This window comes from Manis pentadactyla, chromosome 5 (assembly GCF_030020395.1).
Source record: "Manis pentadactyla isolate mManPen7 chromosome 5, mManPen7.hap1, whole genome shotgun sequence".
Lineage (NCBI taxonomy): Eukaryota > Metazoa > Chordata > Mammalia > Pholidota > Manidae > Manis > Manis pentadactyla.
In genome coordinates, this window is record NC_080023.1 from 4567790 (window position 1) to 4588706 (window position 20917).

The window sequence follows — 20917 nt, forward strand, 5'->3', positions numbered from 1 at the left end:
GGCGGGGAGTATGTGGACTGTGGCTCTGACCTCTGTGGGCTGACTCTGTGTTTTGGTCCTTACAGCTCCTGGAGCAGAATGGGGGCTATGGGAACACTGTGTCATGCCGGGGGCCCCCTCCTCCCGGGGGCTCCCCTGGTAGCAGCTACAGTGGAGGTGAGCCCCTACCATAGCAGTGGTGCAGTCTGACCATTTGCAGCTGTGGGCCCCGCCCGCCCCTTGGCCCTGGGGGTTAATGGCCCCCCGCACCCCAGACACATGAACCCTGTGGGGCTTTCGGCCTGGCAGTGACAGACTGCCTGGTCAGGATCGCCAGGACCACCTCGTGTTCACAGTTCCGGGCAGCTTCCAGAACCCTGCGGAGCAGACACGTTCAGGGCCACGGTCTAGGACAGGAAGGAGGAGAGAAGCACGAGGCCGGCGCTGGTGCTCTGTGGTGCCGCGGGACCCCCGGGGTGGGCCGAGCCCCGGCGCCCAGTGCACTAGCCTGTTGAGGCTGACTCAGTCTTGCCCATCAGAGGCCTGGCTGATGCACCTGACCCACGGCCCAGGCAGACGAGGGCATGCCTTGCAGCGCTGCAAACAGCAACGTTGAGGGCCCTCCTGTCGGGAGGGGGTGCATGGGGAAGAGGGCCTGTGATGAGAGGTGGGGCTGAGACGGTGCCAGCAGGCCTTCCTCACCACACAGGCTGTGTTTGGCGAGTGATCTATCCTTGCCTTGTCTAGCGTGTGGCAGGTCCGGTGCCCAGTGTTGGTGTGACACAGCTGTGTCCCTGTAGCAGCTTTGGCTTGAGCTCTGTGTGGCCACACCTGGGCACGTCACAAGAGGCCATGCCTGCACTCAATTCTCTGCCACTCTTTGGGGCATGGGCTCAGCCCTACTGGCAGCCTGCTGGCCCTGCAACCTGGGTGTTCCATGTCTGCACGGTGTGGGCACCGAGCACGTGGGGCTGCTGCGACTGCTGTGGGCTCAGTTCCCAAGGTGCCCACATGAGAGCAGACCTCAGGTGTGTGCTCACTCTGCACACGTGAGTGGTGGTGGCTGGCTGGGGCCAGGCTGGTCATTGCTGGTGAAGGGCCAAACATCACACACGTGGGACATGTTGGCTGCATCTCAGCAGTTGCCCAGCAGCCCCTCGTCTGGCTGGGACCCCACTCCTGGTGTCTGGTGTTGCTGTGTTGGCCACAGAGGCTGCAGGAGGGACCTGGCATGGCCCAGGGGGACCCCATGTGTGCTTCACATCTCCATGCTGACTCCTGCACCACTGCTGTCCCTGAGGGCCATCCCCAGGGCTGGGGTGTCACTCTGTTCACAGCCTGGTGGTGGTGTCCTGCGGATGCCCGTTCGGAGCTGTGCTCAGGAGGCTGGTCTCTATCCTGGTGACCCCTCAGACGAGAGTCCCAGCCTGTAGTCTGACCGAGGTCCGCCACGTGGCCTGTCTTTGCACCGCTTGGGCTGGCGGAGCCTCCGGCTACTTCCTTCTGCACAGCCTTCCCCACCTGTCCTTCTCCACAGCTTCCATGTCCACCTCCACCCCCTCGCCTTAGGACAAGACCCCTGCCCCCACCTTGCTGGGCCCCTTAGCATGTACAACGCATGGCTGCCCCACTGGTGACAAGCGAATGCTAGAAGCGGGTTGGGCCGGTGCACTGATTCAGGAGTGGAGGGTCCTCTCCTTGACGGCACCTGGGTTCTGCCCTCATGAGAGTGACCTGGGGTATCTTGCAGACAGTGGACAGGCGTGCCACCCACCAGGCTGGGGCCCAGTCATGGTTTCATTCCTGGGCCTGGCTGGCAGGGCCATGGCCCCCTGTGGGGTCTGTTGCTCCAGGCTATCCCCTGTTCGGGAGCTGCCCAGCACTGCTCTGTGCACAGCCCACAGGCCCCACACTGCCTGAGGCTCATCTCTACTCACAGGCCTGACGGTCGCTGAGTATGACCAACCCTATGGTGGGCTCCTGGACATCCTGCGTGGGGGCACTGGGCGCCTCTTCACCAACCTCAAGGACACCTCATCCAAGGTCATCCAGTCTGTTGCCAGGTGAGTGAGGGCATACGGGCACAGGCTTGGAAGCAGCTCCTGCTTTCTCAGGCATGGCCTCACCTCCAGGCCCACAGAACCCACAGCTGAGGCTGCAGGAACAGGCCGTGCTCCATGCCAGCCCTTGGCCTTCTGGGCAGACTTGACCCATACACAACCCAGGTGGATTTCACACTGTGGGATGGGGGCCCTGCAGCCCCATTTCCACCCCTGCCAGAGAAGGCACTTGGTGGAGAGCGGAGAGACACTGGCATCACCAGCTAGGTGGCCTCTGGAGCCATGGGTGGGCGTCACCCCCTCCCCAGGGAGGCTCTTTCCATGGAGACCAAGAGCTCTGGGCCCTGGGCCTCTTGCTGGGACAGGCACACATGCGCACACATTCCCCCGGGTGGTGTGCAGTAGGGCAGTGGCACCTTGTTAGCGCTGGGCCCTCAGTCGGAGGGTTGTCACTCGGCTGTGGGCCTGTGGAGTGTGATGGATGGAGTCACTTGGGAGGTGGATGGTCAGGGGAACACGTGGCTGCACAGATGGATGCTGGCATGTGTGACCTTCACTGCTGTGTCCCTGGAGGGGCCTCAGCTCTGACAGGGGGCTCCGTGGGTGTGTCTCATCGCTGCTGCTCCGCCCTCGCTCCTGGTCCCTAGTGTGGCCGCTGCTCATCCCCTGGGATGCATTAGCATTGACGAGCTGCGACCACACCCTGTCCCAGCTGTCTCGGGTGTGCGGAGCTGGGCTGCGATTACCTTTGACGTGTCGTGTACCCCCAGTCAGGGTGTCAGGGCATCTCTCCCTGGGTGTGTGGTCACCATATCCCTGTGGCAGGTGTGGAACTTCTAGGCCTGGTTTTCTCTGTTCTTTTTTCTGGGCCAGGGTCATTGTTCTGTGTCCACAGCTGCTGGCAAAACCAGTGAAGTTGTGTTCATGTACACATGTGTCATGTGTTGATCACATGTGTCATGCATGTTCTTTTGCATGTGTGTCGTGGGTGTGAGCACCTGTATCGTGTGTATGTGCATGCATTGTGAGCATGCTGTGCCACCCTCCATGTGTGTACCTGTGCGTGCACCTGACAATGTCCCTGACGTGACCTTATGTACTGAGGAGCCTGGTCTCCACTGAGTCCAGGTATCCTGTAGGACTGCGCATCTGCACAGCCCCGCCAGCATCCCAGACCAGGCCTTGTCCAAGCAGGTGTTGCATGGTTGTGGTGCTGGCTTCCAGCCCTCCACAGGCTGGAGTGGTCAGCCAGGTCGTGGCTCTGGTCTGGGTGTGAAGGGCAGAGGTGGAGCTCTGCTCCCCACCATGTCCATGTCATGTGGCCCTCACATGTCATCTGTGTGTGCTGCTGGGGGTCTGAGGGCATATGAGCCGCAGCCCAGTTGTCACCTTGATGGGCTGCAGTCCCCAGGGCTTCGCTCAGCCCCACAAAGCTGTGTCCTTACGTCCTCCCAGGGGAGGGTCCCAGGACTGGAGGCTCTTGAATCACAGCCTGACAATGATGAACAGGTAACTCCTGGATATGAGAGAAGTCCCTCAGCCTCACTCTCAGAAGAGCAAAGCATGTGACACTTGGCCGAGATCCCCTTCTCCCAGGGTCTCAAGTGGGCCAGCCAGTCACGGCCCAGGTCAGGCTGCTGGGAGGAGAGTGGGCAACGTCCACGGCCATGCTGCCACCCTGGGCCCCTGTGACCGGCTCTGGGTTGTGCCAGAGATGGCAAGTATTTGGTCTCGCGCTGCGAGCTGGCAGGCACCCCAAGGCCTGCCTCCCAAGGGCCAGCTTCTGTGAGAAGGGAGGCTTGGTATTCACATGCTGTCTCAGAGGCCAAGGTTCAAAGAAACAGCCCGACGTGGGCCAGCTGCTCCCGATTGAGCTGATTTCGTGACCAATTTGTAGTCTCTGGCCAACTTGCATCCCCAGACGGAGCATCAGTGTAAGGAAACAGCTCCTGGTAGCACGCCCCGGGCCAGTGGCACACCCGCACTGTTTCTCACCAGTGACTCGGGCACAGACAGGGTGGCGCATGCCCAGGAACAGGGCCACAGTTGGCCAGAGGCTGCTCAGCACCATTCTGGTGTGACATTGGGTATAAGATAAGACATCACGTTACACCATCACCATGAGGATCTCCAGAATAGAAAAAGGGGGGTGTGCTTAGAGTCCCTGACCCCCACGTTGGCCATTCGCTGGAGGGCACAGAAGCCTTTGTGCAGAGCAATCCTCATGGCTGATTCATTTCAGAGGAGGGGCAGTTGGATCAGCATGGAGAAGGGCTCGCGGTGCAGGGCCTGGGGGATCCAGGCACCACTTCCAGAGCCCTCGCCACGTGCAGTCATGCAGGACTTGGTTCCCAGCCCGGCTGCTACGGCACATGGGAAGCTCTGTGGAGATCCAGCTCCTGGGGGTGTCCAGCTGGCCCCAGAGGCACTGTCTGCCCTGTGCCTGGCACAACCAGACTCCAGAGGGAAAGCTTCTCGGCAAAATGCATTTCTGTGCAAGCAGCCTAGGCCCAGGGAGTCACTTTGCTCAGTTCTGGGGATGGTGAGGACACTGCTGAAATCGCCCAGGCCACAGGCACAGCTACCCTTGGAAGAAGTCTCTGAGGATAAGCAGTTGGGCCTGCATGTAACTGTCTCTGGCTCAGGATGTATGCTTGAGATGAAAGATGTGGCAAAGCCCCTGGCCTCACCAGGTTGATTTAGCAGGGGTAGTTGGAGTCCATCCCTGGGTTGGCTATGCAAGGTGACAGCTCTGGCCTGGGGCCCTTGCCATGGGGCGCACCTCCTTGACACTCAGACCAAGATGGGGCTATCACAGGCTGCCAGACACTTGGCAGGGCCAGGCCTGGGGTGCCTGCTGGCTGGTGCTGGAGCCCCTGAACCTCGAATTGAGTGAATGGAAGCATCTCAGATGCTGACAGACTCAGGAGTTTGTAGGGAAACTCTGTAAGACAAACTTGCTGGCTTTTTGTTTATCAGACACACAAAGAAAAAGCAGACGACTGGATGAGGAAGTGGTGGAGATGTGGGTCCTGGCCATTTACGCCAGGGTTGGAAAGGACCAGGGGCCGTGACTCTCAGGTGCCTGACCATGAGTGCCAGCAGCACGGCAAGGAAGGCAGGTGTACCTCTTTCCCTGCCAGGCCCACTTGTGCTCGCTGATCGAGTCCTGCACGGTGGGCTTCAGGCCGTGCAGGGGTCTCCGGCCACCCCAGGGCTCTGCTGGAAGGCCCCGGTTGCCATGGGAATCTGTGGGCCACAGGGCAGCCCCTCTGTGGACATACACACACATGTAGTGAGACACACATGTAAATATGTGCATGCACTCGCACACATGTACACGCACTCATATGCACACAGTGTTCCCATTAGCTGCAGCCTAAACTGTGAGATCCCCCAGAGCCTCTCTAGGACTTGCTCCAGTTTACGCTTTTGTGACTTAACCGTAGACATTTCCTGTCATAACCAAGTGCTCTTTTTATTTCCAGTTATGCAAAGGGAGATTTGGACATATCTTACATCACATCCAGAATTGCTGGTGCGTTTGCTGCCTTAGGCATGAGGACACGCTTCTGATTCTTGTGTTTGAGGATAGCTTATGGAATGTTGGCCTCCAGCACATCCCAGGCCATGTCAGGCGGGGCATGGAAGGTGTGGCCGGTGGGGAAGGACGGAGCACCTCTTGGACTGGCAGCCACTCACTCGCCAGAGGCATAGCCTGGGGCACCCATCCTTGTGCCTGGCTTTGTCCCCTGGTCTGGAGCTTCCTGGGATGCAGAGGTCATGAGGGGAATGGTGCGAGGCCATGCACATTTGAAACTTGGGTCTCCAGGCAAAAATCAAAACTGAAAGTGACATCTGCATGCTTGGAGACCCTGCTGTGCTTTAGGCTCTGGCAGAACTGCCATTCCCATGGAACTGCCTGGAGATGCCAGAGAGTCTCCCTGTGAATGGCTGCTAGGAAGGGCGTCTGTGCCTGCCCCTTCTCAGTGCCCCACCCTGTTGGCCAGCAGCCGTGGGAGGGCAAGGTCAGGACCTGTGCAGGCAGCTGACGTGGGCTCTTTCCCTTTCAGTGATGTCGTTCCCGGCAGAGGGCGTGGAATCTGCCATCAAAAATAATATAGAAGATGTGCGGTTGTTTCTGGACTCCAAGCATCCAGGACGTTACATGGTCTACAACCTGTGTACCAGAACGTACCGGCCCTCCAAGTTTCACAACCGGGTGGGTGGCCCCAGCAGTTGCCTTGCACTTCATGTGGTTTTCTTAGGGTTGGTCCTCAGTCTCCATAGGGTGCTAGATTGACCTTTACAACCCGCAGCAGTGACAGTGAATGGAGTGAGTTTAGGGCCCTGACGGTGGAGGCTCAGGGATGGCGATGGGAGGGCCGGGTCCTCGGGGGTGTGACAGCACGAGTTGGCATAGGGTCCACGTGCAGCATGCGGCAGTCTGACCAAGGAAGACTCCAGAGCATGAACTGAGGAGAAGTCAGGTTTACTTATGTCAGCTAAGGACTGGTGGGACCTGTGGCCTCGCCACTCGTAGCCCCTAAATAAACATTTAGGACACAGATGCTTCTTACCATATTTATACTGGTGCATGTGTGTCTGAACTCTTTTTGCCCAGGGTGCAGTAGCTTGCCGCTCTCCTGTACAGAGGCACCCGGGGACCAGCAGGGAGCGTCAGGTGGGGGCATGTGCCATGTCTGTCCAGGGTGGGCGCGGGGCACTCAGGCTGAGCTGGGCGTCTCCCCTCAGGTCTCTGAGTGTGGTTGGGCAGCCAGGCGGGCCCCAAGCCTCCATGGCCTGTACAGCCTTTGCAAGAATGTGCATGCATGGCTCCGGCAGGACCACAGGAACGTGTGTGTCGTGCACTGCGTGGTGAGTGCAGCAGGCCTGTGGGAGGGAAGACGGCGTGGAGCAGGGAAAGTCGCTGCCCTTGGGCAATGGGTTGTGGCATCCAGGGCATCAGAGGGGATGGTGCCCAGGAGGCGGGCTGGGCGGCCACATGCTGCATTGAGGTGAGCCGACCCCAGGCAGGGTGTGGGTGCCACCCCAGCGATGGCAGGCCTTCCTGGGGTATGGGGTGAGGCTGCGGGGCACATGTGAGCCCACCAGCCTAGTGACTGCAGCTGTTTGTGCACTACCGTCAGTCTGCCAGCTTCCTGAGGGCCAGGTCTCTGGCAGGCACTGGGCTAGGCCGGGGGCCATGCAGGTCCCGGGAGGTCCTGCCCTGGAGTGTGGCAGCGGCCCCAGCCAGTGCCCTGTGCAGCCCCTGCCTTCTCAAGGTGCACCTGGCAGACTGGTGCCGGGCCTTGCTTCAGTAAAAGGCCAGGCCCTCGGGCACACACCAGGCCCTGCTGGGACAGTGCCGTGCCGGTGGTCACCGCCCCCTTTGTAGGACACAGCGTCCCCATGGCAGCACCCATGTGGGTCTTGGAGGCCTGGCGCTGTGCCCGCGCTGCCTCTTGGTGCCCCATTTCTGCTCCTCTTACTGTGCTGAAGACAAGCTTCTCCAACAGGGAGCTGCTCACGCCCCCTGTGCATCCAGTTCCCCAACCACACAGAGGGTCAGGCTTGTGGGCATCCCTCACAGTGGGGCATCTTCCAGAACGGGCACTGGGAGGTTAGCCTTCCATTGTGGTGTCAGAGGTCACACCAGGATTTGACAAGGGTTGGGGCATGTGGAGGGGTCAGTGGGGTGAGCACCGAGGGGAAGGCAGTGAGTGTCGGGGGGACAGCAGGGGATGGTGGGCAGGAGAGGGTGGTGGGGACAGCAGCCAGGGTGGGCGTGAAGTCCAGGTGAGGACTTGGGCGTGAGCAGCTCCCTGTTGGAGAAGCTGCCTTTCTTGTGCTTTCTGTTACGGAAGCTTTTCTTTTCAGATCTGCCTTCTTACCGTATCAGGTGTGTTTTTTCAGTTCCCAAGCTGTTCTAAACCCAGGAGGAAAGCCCAGGCACCTCTAGGGATGTCTGTGATGTGCGTGCTCGGGGAGCTGCTCCCCCGGCCCGCCTTGTGACCCCGTCCTGTGCCCTGTGCCACAGGATGGGAGAGCCGCGTCTGCCGTGGCTGTGTGTTCCTTCCTGTGCTTCTGCCGGCTCTTCAGCACCGCAGAGGCTGCCGTGTACATGTTCAGTATGAAGCGCTGCCCGCCGGGCATTTGGCCGTCCCACAAGAGGTACTGTGTGTTTTGCTTAGAGATGTTGGCTGTGGTGTCACCATGCCAGGTCTTGGCCACCGGCACTAGCATGTGGGGAGGCTTTGGGAAAGGGTGTGGGTTGTGTGACACTGGGTGGCTCCAGGCCTGGTAAGTGCATCTCTGCCCCACAGCCCACCCTCAGGGGCCTGCCGGGTGGACTGGGAAGCCCCAGGTGGACCCACTCAGGGTGGGAACTTGCACCTGCGGCTCCTGAGGCAGAGCTCGCCTCCTCTGTGTGATTCCTGTCCCCAGCTTCGGTGGTGACCGCAGGTTCAGGTCTGAGCCCAGCGCAGCTCTGTGCTTATTGCGCAATGGGGGCCGGGCCTTGGGCCAGCTGCTGCCACAGAGCCTGGTGCCGTGGCACAGTGTTTCTGCTGGGTGGGGCCCTCCTGAGAGCTGTGTGGTTCAGCCTCTTTGCTGCAGGAACTCTAGGTGTCCCCTGGACCCGGCTCCCATGGGGGGGGGCGGGCAGGGGGGGCACACACCACCCAGGCAGTCCTGACACTGCCTGCCTGGAGGTAGCATCAGATCCCTAGGTTGAGGGCCTAGTCCCCCAGGACTGCCCCCGAGACGCCAGCCAAAGGCCATTGCATGTGCTCCTGCCCAGCCGGCTCCCACAGCCACTGCCTCAGATCTGATTAATTTGCTTGAAGGGCTCGCAAAAGCCAGGCAGGCACTCGCTCACATCCTCCAGTTCCTTAGAGGATGCGAGGAAGGAATAGCCGGGCGGGCCTGGCAGCACAGGAAGCCTTCTGGCTCCCGAGTGTGGGAGTTCCCTGAGAAAAGGGCCGGCAGGCGCCCTCTTGGGTCTGTGGTGTGCCACTGCAGAGGCACGACGGAGCCTTTGGCCTTTGGCTCGCTCGGCCCCCCGCCTCCGTGCCCTCCCCAGAGGTGGGGGTGGCAGGTCTGAGCCCTCAAGCACAGCTGGTTCCGGGCGACTAGCCCCCCACCATTGGGTGGGGTGCAGAAGACACCTTATTAAGGTTTCACCTGCATGGCTCTGAAGTGTTTTCAAGAGCCACGGATGAAGACCACATGCACCCAGGATGATTTGGTAATCAAGTGTGGACTCACCGGCCAGGGCTCCTTGAGGCCTTCGGGTCGTGCTGCCCTGTGTCTGTGTGGAGGAGGGGCTCTGCCTGAAGCACAGAGGGAGTGGTTCCTCCCTGCTGCCTTACCTCACTGCTCTCCCTCTGGGGTGCCAGCCAGGTGTCCTCATGCGTCACTCCCCCCCCCCCGCACCCCCGCGGTGCTCAGGGTCTGAGGAGTCCCTCCTGGGGCACACCTTCTCTGGACACGCTTGGGGTGCTCTTCCCCCTTCTGTCCAAGGGGCCTTGGTGTGGACAGTGCAGACCCTGAGAGCGCAGAGAGCGGGACCCCACTTTGGCCCTGCTGCCCCCGGTCCTACACCAGCGGGAAGAAAGGGAAAGCAGGCCCATCAGTTGTTCCTTCCACTCCAAGTGGCCACCCAGCCTGTTGCCAGCAGGTGGGGATGGGTATGTGCCATTACTCGCGGGGGCCCATCTCAGCTCACTGCCCAGGGCACGGGGTGTTGGCAGCGTGGTCTTCGGCCACCAGAGAGAGCTGTGCCTCCAGTGGTGTCCTCTGTGTGGCACAGGGTGGCTGCATGCTCGTGCAGAGAGGCCAGGAAGCAGGAGCGGGGCTGCCGACCCCTTAACTGTTGCCCTGAAGGCCCTTCTGCTCCCGAGTCCCACGTATATTGGGTTCTCATGTTGTGCTTGGCTGCCTCTCACAGGCAGGCCGAGCCAGGAAGAGCGTCACTCGCTGTGGTGTGGCCTGGCTACGATTCCCCCAAGAAGAGAGGAGGAAATCCAAGGAGGGACGAGCTACGTCGACAGACATGTCAGACCAGCTCGGGCAGCTGGCAGGCACAGCCCCACACTGGCCCCGGTGGCAGGGGCAAGCCAGGAAGGGGACACGCCAAAGCACAGCGGCCGAGAACTTCCCAGAATTAACGGCAGAAGCTCAGAGCCCACCCTGCAGGGTTCAGAACAGCACACACACGACACAGAAAGTCCACGTGGGCTCACGGCCCTCAGCCTGCTGGAAATCACACATGGGGGTGAAGGAGGGCACGCGAGTGAGAGTGGCTGGGGTCGGAAACCTAGGGACCAGCAAAGGGTTCTTTACCTGCTATGATTGGTACGTCAACAGGGAAAATAAAGTGGGAGCATAAGAATGCTCAGTTAATGCAGGAGAATCGTGAAATAGAGGGAACCAGGACAGGCGCAGCACAGAACAGCCAGGGTGCGTTTGAGCCCAGCTGCGCCAGCTGGCAGTTTGGATGCCAATGGGCCACACACCAGTTAAAAGACAGGACCTTCAAGCTGGACAGAGCGGGAGGCCAAGCTGTGTGTACCGTGCGCGGCAGCGGCAGTGGAAGCAGCTGTCCGTCGCTGCGTGACGGACTAGGACGCACTTAGGGGCTTATAACAGCCAGCACTCATTCTCTCCGTTTCTGCGTGCCGGGAGTCCAGGCGCCTCACCCGCTTGGTGTGTGGGTGTGTGGCTGGGCAGTACTCTGGGACCAGTCTTGCACCACTGAGAGCCAGCCTAACGCTTCCCCTTTGAGCCGTGTCCAAGCTCACTCAGGCTCGCGGAGCTCCTTTGCTGTGGACATAGTTCTGGGCGTCCTGGCGCCCTGTGACTTGCCCTCACGTGGGCTTCTTAGCAGGGCTGTGGGCAAGAACCTAAGAGCAAGTCCACTAGCGACGTGTGACATCCACTCCGTGTGACCTCCCTTCATTTTTAGTTAGAATCAGGTTGCTGCTCCTGTGCCACCCCAAGGAGGTGGGGTCGTGTGAGCCAGGAGCACCAAGAGGCAGGGGACAGGTGCCCTAGAGCGCATGCCACAGACACACACACCAAAGAAAGCTGGAATAGTGACACCATGTTGAGTAGCTTCCGGATCTATAGAGCAAAAACCAGTAAAAGTAGTCACAGCACAGCACAGACCTCAGCACTTGTCCTAGTAACGGGCAGACCAGGACAGAGCCTGGGCACCTTGGGAGCAGTGTGCCCAACCGCAGCAGAGGACTCTTTCCCTCCCAGAGCGCATGAACATTCAGTAGGGAACACCATGCTCTGGGCTCTTCAACCATAGCCAACTTAAAAAAATAGAAATCATACAAAATATGTTTGCCATAATAGAACTGAGCAAGGAGCTGATAAGAGAAATGTATCTGGAAAAACTCCCTAGATATTTCAAAATTACACAGCCTTCTTATAAATAACCCATGCATGGGTCAAAGAGGAAGTCTCAAGGGAAATTTAAAAACATTTTGAACTGAATGAAAATTGTTAACATCAAATCTGTGAGGTGAAACCAGAACATTGCTTCAAGGGAAACTTATAGTATTAGGTGCTTAGATTTGGCCCAAGAATGGTCTGGGGTTCTGATCAGGGCTCCAGGACACGGACACGGCCACACGCTGTGTCCCTGCAGACAGAGCACATGGTTCCCCCCTACCACAGGTACATCGAGTACATGTGTGACATGGTGGCCGAGGATCCTGTTGCGCCCCACAGCAAGCCTATCCTGGTGAGGGCTGTCACAATGACACCCGTGCCACTGTTCAGCAAGCAGAGGACCGGCTGCAGGCCCTTCTGCGAGGTCTATGTGGGGGACGAGCGTGTGACCACCACATCCCAGGAGTACGACAGGATGAGGTGAGCGAAGGGCAGGGCCCACCTCGCCCCATGGCAACACTGCTCCATTCTTACGCTCTGGGCAATGCCGCAGAGAAGGCCGATGGTGCCGTGGGGAGATGTTGCTGTGAGTTGCTGAGTGGCTTCCTGCAAGTCATTTCCTGGAGCCTTGCCCCAGCCTCATTGCCCAGACTCTGGGAACACTGCGTGGGTTCTCTCTGGGAGAACTCAGGGTCCTGCCAGGCAGGGGCCTCACCCTTTCAAGGCCACTCTTCTGGACAACACTGTGGTTTTGACTCACAGGAACCATTTCTCATCATTCTGTTCTTTAGGGATTTTAAAATCGAGGATGGCAAGGCCGTCATTCCCCTGGGCATCACAGTCCAAGGGGATGTGCTTGTTATAATCTACCACGCGAGGTCCACCCTGGGAGGAAGGCTGCAGGCCAAGGTGGGTGCGCGCTCAGCCAGGATGGGGCAGCCCCTGTTCGCTGGCTGCCTTGGTGAGTCCCACCTCAGGTGGCACAAGGCAGGGGATTTTAGTCCAACACACCTGGAACCCCCGTGTCTTGGGGCTGCCGTCTGCACTGGGGCCTGCTGGGCTATGGCCTGGGGCTGCCCCACCATAGCCCTGGGAGGGTGCTGCCCCACGTCCGTGTGTCCCCAGCACCTGAGGCCTGGAAGGCTGTGGGCGGTGGGCAGTGGGGTCTGGTGTTGCTCCCACTCAGAGCCTCCCTCCTGTGTGCTTTCTCTGCAGATGGCGGCCATGAAGATGTTCCAGGTCCAGTTCCACACTGGTTTTGTGCCCCGGAACGCAGCCACCGTGAGATTTGCTAAGTACGCTGGTGTTACATGTGGGAGAGGGACAGCAAGGGCAGGGGCACAGCTTCCCCAGCTGTGCACCGTGTGCTGAAGCATGCAGCGGTTCACGCGCGGCCAGTGTGCAATGTCGGCCTTCATGCCTGGGGTCCTGGGGGCACTGAGCCCTGACCCCAGGTCCTGGGAGGACTCAGCCCTGACCGTGGGGTCCTGGGTCCTGGGGGTCCTGGGAGGACTGAGCCCTGACGCCAGCATCCTGGGGGTCCTGCTGTGCTCTGGCCAGTGACGTCGCCTGGAGCCTACGTGTGGGTAAGGCCCAGGGAGGGTGCACCTGCCGCCCTCATATGGTCAGTGTCAGGAGACTGAGGCTGTACGTTGTGTGTTCCCACATGTTCGTACACTTTTAAGTGTTTCTGTGTCCTGCCTTTGTCTTTCTTAGGGGCACTTTATGATATTTAAGTGCCCCATATGAAAAAGACACTACAAAGATCAGAAATGTCACATTTTTACAGTTCTGTTTTTTTCCCTCCTTTGGTAGTTTTTAACCGTAACACAAACATAATTTAAGAACGTTTTTTTGGAAGACCAGATAATGAGACCAGGAGGAAGAAGTAGGTGAAGCACTGGCGAACCATACGCGTTCATGGATGGGTCCTAGTAACCGACTGACGCATTCAGGAAAAGATAAGGACCGGGAATGCCCTGGACACCTGGGTTCTGTCAGAGAAGGCGATGTTAGAACCGCAGTTAACTCAGTTGGTGTGTGTTTCGTTGAAGTGGTGGATTTGGAAGGAAGCACCTTCAGACTACAGCAGAGAAAATGGAGATACAGAGAGGGACCCAACAGATATTTGGGGTGTCTGAGGTCGGGTGTGTTTTTATCTCGAGTTCTGGTTGAAGAGGGAACAGAACAATTATTGCCTAAAAATTTTCTGAAACTGCTGGAAGGCATCAACCCTTAAAGGAGGATTTTTGTAAAAGGAGAAGCCCCTCCCTAAGCACATCACAGCCAAATACTAAAAACTAAAGCCCCGGGGGTAGGGGGGGGTGTCTTGCTGACAGGACATGGAGGAGCTCTCCTGCGATGCAGGAGGGATGTGGGGTGGGGTGGCCTCAGGAAAGTGCCCAAGCTGTATGTCTGAGCCTCCCCAGGAGACTGGAGTGCCAAGGACCAAAAGCAGACCCACAAAGGGTGCTCCTAGCTGCTGTGTTTGTTAGCTTTCGCTGAGTTGTAATTGACATGTGATAAATTAGTGCAACATACACTAATTGTTCAAATACTGCCCTCTCTCCTCAGACTCCAAATAAAAGCATGCCAGACCTTCTCACAGGCATAAACACGAAGATTCAGTATGTGTGTGTTTTGCAAAATGGTAATAGCAAAAGGCCTGTTAACACCCACCACCACATGCTGTTAACATTGTTTCTTGTGATGAGAACCTCTAGGATCTGTTCTCTTAGCAACTTCTGCATGTGCAGTGCAGTGCGAGCCACAGTCACCGTGCTGCGCCAGCCCCTTGGGGCTAGGACGCCACATGCCCTTGGCTGTTGGTGGTGCTGAGCCGTGGTGTGCTGACATGGGCAGAGTGCACGCACATAGGCACCCTTGAGCAGCAGGGCCACATCAGCTCAGGCCTCGTGTGGCCGTGGCGGCCCTTGAGTATCTTCCCTAGGCTGATAGCTTGGAGAGGTGGAGAGCTTCCTGGGGGCTGGAGAGAGACGTAGTTTTCTGACTATGGTTGTACAAGCACAGCACCTGGCAGGGGTGACTATATATGCTGTGCCCCCAGTGCGGAGAAATCAAGTGAGGAGCTGTGGGGTGGTCCGATGGATGCCGGAGAGGGAGCCGCTCTCAGGCCGGATGCATTTTGCCAGAGAGGCAGTTGGAACCAGACAAGGGGAGAATTTGTGCGACGTAGCCATGTGTTGTCACATGAGATTATACACCACCTGCCCTCACCTGGGGGAGTCGCATTTGGGACGCAAATGGGCAGCTTTGTTTTCCAGCACAGTGTGTCGGAAGCCCCCTCGGGTGGGGCCTGTTGAGTGGGACCTGGGCCCTATGCCGCCCTGAAGGCTGGGTCTTCGGGGGTTGTGCCCCTGCTCACAGACCCCCATTGTTCCCTCATTGGCCTGGGGACAGTCTCTGGGGGTCAGGGCAGCCAGGGCAGAGAGGTGGAGATGGCTGGCCCCCAGCATGGTGCCTGGAGCTGCCCCCAAGGCCTTGCTGCCCCTGGAGCTGAGCCTGCAGAGGTCACGTGTTCCTTTGTGTGGGTACCTGCCTCGTTTCCTCCTCCCTTGCTTCCTGGCCTCCTCTCCTTGTGGGTGGGGGTCTGGCGGTCCTGGTCCTCTCTAGGACCACCACCCACAGCTCCCACTTTAGCTTCTCCTGCCTGGCTGAGCGTTCACCCATGGCGTCACCTCACTGAGGTTAGAGCTTAGAGAAGGAGGAAGTCTGTGGCAGGCTCTGGTGGGAGCCAGTGTGCGAGGGGCATGGACAGCCACTCTCCCCACGCCATATCGGCCCCACAGGAGTGGAAAGGTTGGAAAGCATAAGCGCTGCACAATGGCACCCCGCGTGCTTGCTTCTTACACGCCACGTCCAGAGAAGTGAGACCTTGGACTTGTGTGGCTCACTGCCCAGACTGGGGCCACCCATTGACTTTGTGCTGCATTGTTGGTGCCACACACACTTGGCAGGAGACCACAGAGCCCCTCCTCCAGCACCTCGAGTTGTTCAGGACCCGCCGCCCCTTCTGTGTCTCTCTTTGTCATCCTACTGTCAAAATAAATAAAAACAAAGAACATGTGGACAGTAGGTGACATAAAGTGGGAACGACACTGGGGAGCCCGTAGCCTGGTTGGAGAACTAGGGCCCATCACAGTTTGTGAAAGTGTTAAACCAGGGGATCTTAGGAGTTAAGGGAAATGTGGAATGGGATCCCTAGAGAGGTCCATGCCACAGAGTTAAGACAGTTCAGTGCAGTGGCCACTGAAGTGTTCCCTGCCCCTTGGCCCTGGGCACACCTGTCTCCCAGGCCCCGGCCCACCACCTCAGGTAGCCGCTGGAGACCAGAACCTTCACGCCCCTCCCCCGCCCTGCCTGGGACAGCCCAGTGCTGCCACGCCCCCCGGCCCCACCGTGACCATGCCTGTGTTTCCTCTGGGATCCTGCTCCCCAGCTTTGCAGGTGATCCCAGATGTCTTGGTTTTATGGGCATTTGCTGATCATTGGGGAATTTGTGAGGGGGGAATGGCATCATTTTTATGGAAACGTTTTAAGATCCCAGCATGCCCAGCCTGTGTCACAGGTCCTGCAGGGTGTGGGCAAGGTTTGGCCCCATGCTCCCCGAGGGCGGCTGGTGTGGTTCTGAGATGTGCTGCCCGACAACAGAGGGCAGGACGCCACTGCCCCAGGGGGCACCTGCTGAGCACACCCTGTTGTGTGCTCGTTTCCTTAGTGAAGGTTGGGGCGACCCAGGCAGAGCTGGGTCCTTCCTAACTGTTCCATCTGTGATGCAGGTATGACCTTGATGCTTGTGACATTCAGGAGAAATACCCAGATTTGTTCCAAGTGAACCTGGAAGTGGAGGTGGAGCCCAGAGACAGGCCCAGCCAGGAGGCCCCACCCTGGGAGGGCACAAGCATGAGGGGTCTAAACCCCAAAATCCTGTTTTCTAGCCGCGAGGAGCAGCAAGACGTTCTGTCTAAATTTGGTGAGATCCTTGTATGTTTTGGGACCCATTTGCAGGTGACGTTTCTCACCTTAGTGAGCGCCCCTCAGGCTGGTGTGCCCTGCCCATGCCTAGCACTGCCTCAGCTGAGGGTGCAGGGGGCCTCAGAGCTCCTGCCCCAGCCAGGCGGGGCCTTGGGCTGGCATTGTCTGAGGTCTGGCCATTCCCAGACCCGCAGGGTCCTGCTCCTCCCCACAGCCCCTGCCCTAGGGGTCATCAGCGGGAGGGCTGGGACCCACCAGGTGAGTTTGAGTCCAGGCCTCATCCTGGACCCACCAGGTGCAGTGGGGCCCTGAGCCGTCACAGGCACACTGCCACGAGGACCCACGGTCGTTTGCTGTCCACATCACAGTTGTCATGTTCCTGTTTGCATTTTGTACACTTTCTAAAGTGAAGACTGTTAAGTGTCCCTGAGAAGTGCACATGTGTGCACACAAATGTGCACGTTTCTTCATGTGTATGTGTGTTCCCTGTGTGGTTGCACATGCATGTAGGTGCGCACACACATGGGAGTATGTGTAGGTGTGTACATGCAAATGTGTTGCATACACATACTGTGTGTGCACGTGAGCGTGTATGTGCGTGTATGTAGGCATGTGAGTGCATATGTGCATGTGTGTGAGTGTATACACCTGTGCACACGTGGCCCAGGGCAGTATCTGAACCAACTTGGAGGGTTGCTCACAGGCTGGACTCCAGCTTTCCTGCTGGTTTGGAGTCAGGCAAACCTGTGGCCAGGCGACTCCTGCATGGGTACATCCTGCTCTGGGCCCAGCCCTGGGGCCACATGCTGGTTGCTGCGGGCTGTGTGTCCTGGGCCCGTGTGGCCTGATACACCGCTCTCCCTGGCAGGGAAGCCAGAGCTCCCACGGCAGCCCGGCTCCACCACTCAGTACGACGCCGAGGCAGGGTCTCCAGATACAGAGCACACAGAGTCAGATTCACCGCAGAGCGGCCCGGACACCAGCCACTCTGTGCACACACTGGATGGGCACGGTAGGCAGCGATGCACCTGCCCGGACCGTGCATCTCAGCATCTGAAGGCCAGGTCTCCATGCAGACGCACTCACCTGCCAACGTCTGCTGCTCCTGAGCACATGTCTGGGCTCTAGGGTGGCAGTGGGCACGGGCAGCGAGGGCGCTGTGGTAGTATGTGCCCAGCACCCTGGCCTCTGTGCGTCCTCCCTGCCCTCCAGCCTGAGCGCCTGTCCTCTGTGTGGCTGCCCTGCTGCCTGTCCACTGTGACTAGCAGCCACGCCATCCGTTGTTCTCTTTCCAGAGGAGACAGACGCAGAGGCCGGCCCCGAATGTACCCCGTCCCTGGAGAGTCCGCCGGCCCCCGCTGAGGTCAGAGGTGAGAGTGACCCCTCTGACGAGGAAGCCGCAGTGTGCTCAGTGGAGAGCAAGGACACGGCTGATGAGGACACACCAGGCCCAGCCGTGAGGCCACAAGATGGAGAGTTGATTTTTGACTCTGACTCGCCAGGCATACCCCAGGCACCCGCACTGCGGGAGGACAGTGTCGACCTCCTGGGGCTGCACTCCGAGGCGGGGCCTGCGCCCCCCGTGCAAGCCTATGGAGCCCCGTCCAGTAACGCCGATCTGCTCAGCTGCCTCCTGGGGGCCCCCGAGGCTGCTCCAGAGGGCTCCCCAGGCGATCTGCTGGGCGGAGAGACTCCCGTGCTCTTGGCAAGCCCGGCCCCTCCCCTGAGTGCACAGGACACATCTCTGGAGGGGCCCCGTGTGGCCGGTATGTGCACCGCCCATGTGGAGTAACTGGCGAGGTGTTAGGAGCTTGGTCTCCTTAAGAGGGTGCTCTCAGGACTGTCTGGGGGCTTCTGGCATGCTGCCAGCAGGAGGTTCCGCCTGTCCTGGGTTTCGGTCCCAGGAGTGCCAGCCCGTCCCTCTCGGCTTCTGCCCCTGTAGAGAGTCCAAGGCGAGGGCAACCTGGAGTGGATGCTAGGGCTTCACTGGGATCTGAGGGGCCACGGCGCCATCTGGGGTGTGCCCAGCCCACACAGCCTCTCACCTGCACCTTTGTCTCGGGTGTCTTTCCGCAGCCGACCCATTTGACCCTCTTCTGCTGCCGTCTGATCCAGATACCCAGCCTTACTCCAAACCTGACCTCTTTGGCCAACTTCTTACTTCAGACTCTCCAGCCACTGCATCCGTGTCCTTCCCGTCCATCCACAGTGCCCCGCCACCGGCCCACAACCCCGATTTTGCACACCTGGGTAAGCACTGCCTCAGCTTTGGGGCTCAGGCCAGGTGGCCGAGCACAGGCCCAGGGCGGCAGGGCCAGGGCGGGTGAGGCAAGCTGGTCCTCGCTATGAACCCTGGGCTGACCAGGTGCAGCCACAGTGGCCCCTCCCTGGGCAAGGTGACACGGTGGTAGACACCAGCCCATGGCACTCTGGGAGGCAGGCCCTGGGGCACCGGTAGGTGACCATAGGGTCCTTGACCATGTCAAGGGAGCACCTGCAGGTACACGTGCTCACTGCCTGTGGCCCCTGAGCCTCCAATCCATTCACTGACCATCTGCCCCTGAGGAGGGAGATGGCTGGGCACTCTTGGCTTCTGCCTTCTGCAGGGGCGCTGTGGACTGCCTTCTGCTCACACATGGAGTCAGGCCCCCACAGATGGGGCTGTGTGACCCATCCCCACAGGGCCATGTGAAGGCTGTGTGTCCCCAAGACACACCAAATGCTGCTCTCTTCCAGGGGAAGAGCCTGGCAGGATGACAACCTCGGCCAGCCACCCAGATCTGCTGGGAGGGTGGGGTGTCTGGGCTGAGGCCCCCACCCCAGCACCAGCCACAGAAGGTGAGACTGGCCTGTGGAGCCAGTGAGCGGGCAGGGCGCCTTTCTCTCTTCACACATGGTGAAGCCAGAGCCCCCTCCTGGGAAAGGGGTGAAGGGCAGGCCACCCTGGACACAGTGCTTACATCCTGGCGTGCCGTGAGGCCACCAGGTTGGGCCTCCCGCCCACAGATTTGGGCCGTGGTCCCCCAACTGTGGTGGTGTGTATTACCCATATTCCCTCTGGGTCCCTGCCCTCCAGCAGGTGCACGTGTGTTTTGATGTAGTGTGTTACATACCCTCACGTGCTGCTTGCCCTGCTCTGCCCTTCCTGCCACACAGCATTTTGTGTCCCCTAATTGCTGTGCCTTTGAGGGACCCCCAGAGGACTGCAGGCTATCCCTGGGGATCTGCGCCATGGCTGGTGGTGCAGCGCCATTCCCCGGTTCGGGGTGGGTGTGTCCAGCATTCCACTTCCAGGCACATCTGTCCTCTCTGCACATCACTGATTCTGGCCTGTTAGGAACTCTCCGGCACTGAGTTGCTGTCACAGGCCTGTGTTGCATGTCTCCCTGGTGAACTTATTGGCTTACATACCCAGACAATATTCCTAGCCTAGGGCTCTCACCAAAGGCAGATCATACCTTTAAAGATAGCTTTTGCCCATTTGATAGGCAGTCAGTTCTTTGCACCCATGTTTCTTCATCACGGGTGGGATTAGCTCTCACCGCATGTGTTTCGGTTGGTTGTGTTGTCCTGAAAGCTATTATGTGTTCTCCAGTTGTGTTTTTGCTTAGGGAACTCCTCTTTTTTCTGTTACTGGTAAGAGCTGCTTTTTATGTGTGAGTGGCCATCGTTTGCAATGCCGGCGACAGCCCAGCGGCTGTACGAGAACCTGCTCAGGTGCTGTGTGTGTCATACGTGGAGTGCTCGCAAGCTTACGCCTTTACAGGTGCTAGAGGGCATGCTCGCGTTCCAGTTAGATTCCACGATGCAGAATCACACCTGCCGGATGGTGGGACCACTTCTGGCTCTAGTACGAATTGACAGCTTCTGTTCTCACAGGAGCACATGGGTGCCGGGGCAGCTCTGGATGCCTGAGGGGACGCGTCTCCTGAGCTGGCGCACACTCTCATGTGCCTTCCGGGCCTGTGTGGTGCTGATGCTTAGCCAAGAGAGGTTTCAGAGCCTTGGCAGGAGAGCAGATGCCGTGTCTTATTACTTCAGTGGCACTTACCCTGATGCCCTCTGTCCTTCTCTAGGCCCCTTCTTCTCTCCTGGAGGCCAGCCCACCCCTCCTGGCCCCCCGGCCAGCGGGAGCAAGCCTCAGAGCCTGGACCCGTTTGCAGACTTTGGCGACCTCGGTTCTGGCCTCCAAGGTAAAGTGCAGAACATGTTGGATGTGTGGTGGCGCCAAGCCATCATGTAGAGCCCTCAGTCTGTCTGTCTCTGGCCCTGCTCCCTCTGCTAGACTCAGCTGCCCCAGCTGGGCCCTGCCTCTCTTCACCCAGGCCCAGATATCGGGGACAGGAATGGCCTGTCTGCTCCTGTTGCTGGGGTCTGTCAGCCAAGCTAACACAGGAGCTCATTGTGGGGTGGCAGAGAAGCTGGGGACTGGTGACGCTCACCCCACCTGGCTTCCGGGCCTGCCTCTGTTGGTTCAG

The 20917-nt window shown here is 59.1% G+C and overlaps 1 protein-coding gene across 8 annotated transcripts in view; it reads left to right on the top strand.

Moving 5' to 3' along the window:
• The window catches only part of GAK (cyclin G associated kinase), a 62540-nt gene that overhangs the window by 33698 nt on the left and 7925 nt on the right, over positions 1-20917 (top strand). For 6 of the 8 annotated variants that reach the window (XM_057502074.1, XM_057502073.1, XM_036921389.2 and 3 more), the window contains 15 exons: positions 66-156; positions 1919-2042; positions 5528-5577; positions 6113-6261; positions 6795-6917; positions 8080-8213; positions 11730-11924; positions 12236-12353; positions 12660-12739; positions 16244-16437; positions 17308-17451; positions 17735-18205; positions 18516-18689; positions 19176-19277; positions 20516-20632. In XM_057502074.1, coding sequence (XP_057358057.1) covers positions 66-156; positions 1919-2042; positions 5528-5577; positions 6113-6261; positions 6795-6917; positions 8080-8213; positions 11730-11924; positions 12236-12353; positions 12660-12739; positions 16244-16437; positions 17308-17451; positions 17735-18205; positions 18516-18689; positions 19176-19277; positions 20516-20632 — 2266 coding nt within the window. The remainder of the gene's footprint in view (positions 1-65; positions 157-1918; positions 2043-5527; positions 5578-6112; positions 6262-6794; positions 6918-8079; positions 8214-11729; positions 11925-12235; positions 12354-12659; positions 12740-16243; positions 16438-17307; positions 17452-17734; positions 18206-18515; positions 18690-19175; positions 19278-20515; positions 20633-20917) is intronic. The other 2 variants (XM_036921392.2, XM_036921390.2) reach the window with 2 other exon arrangements.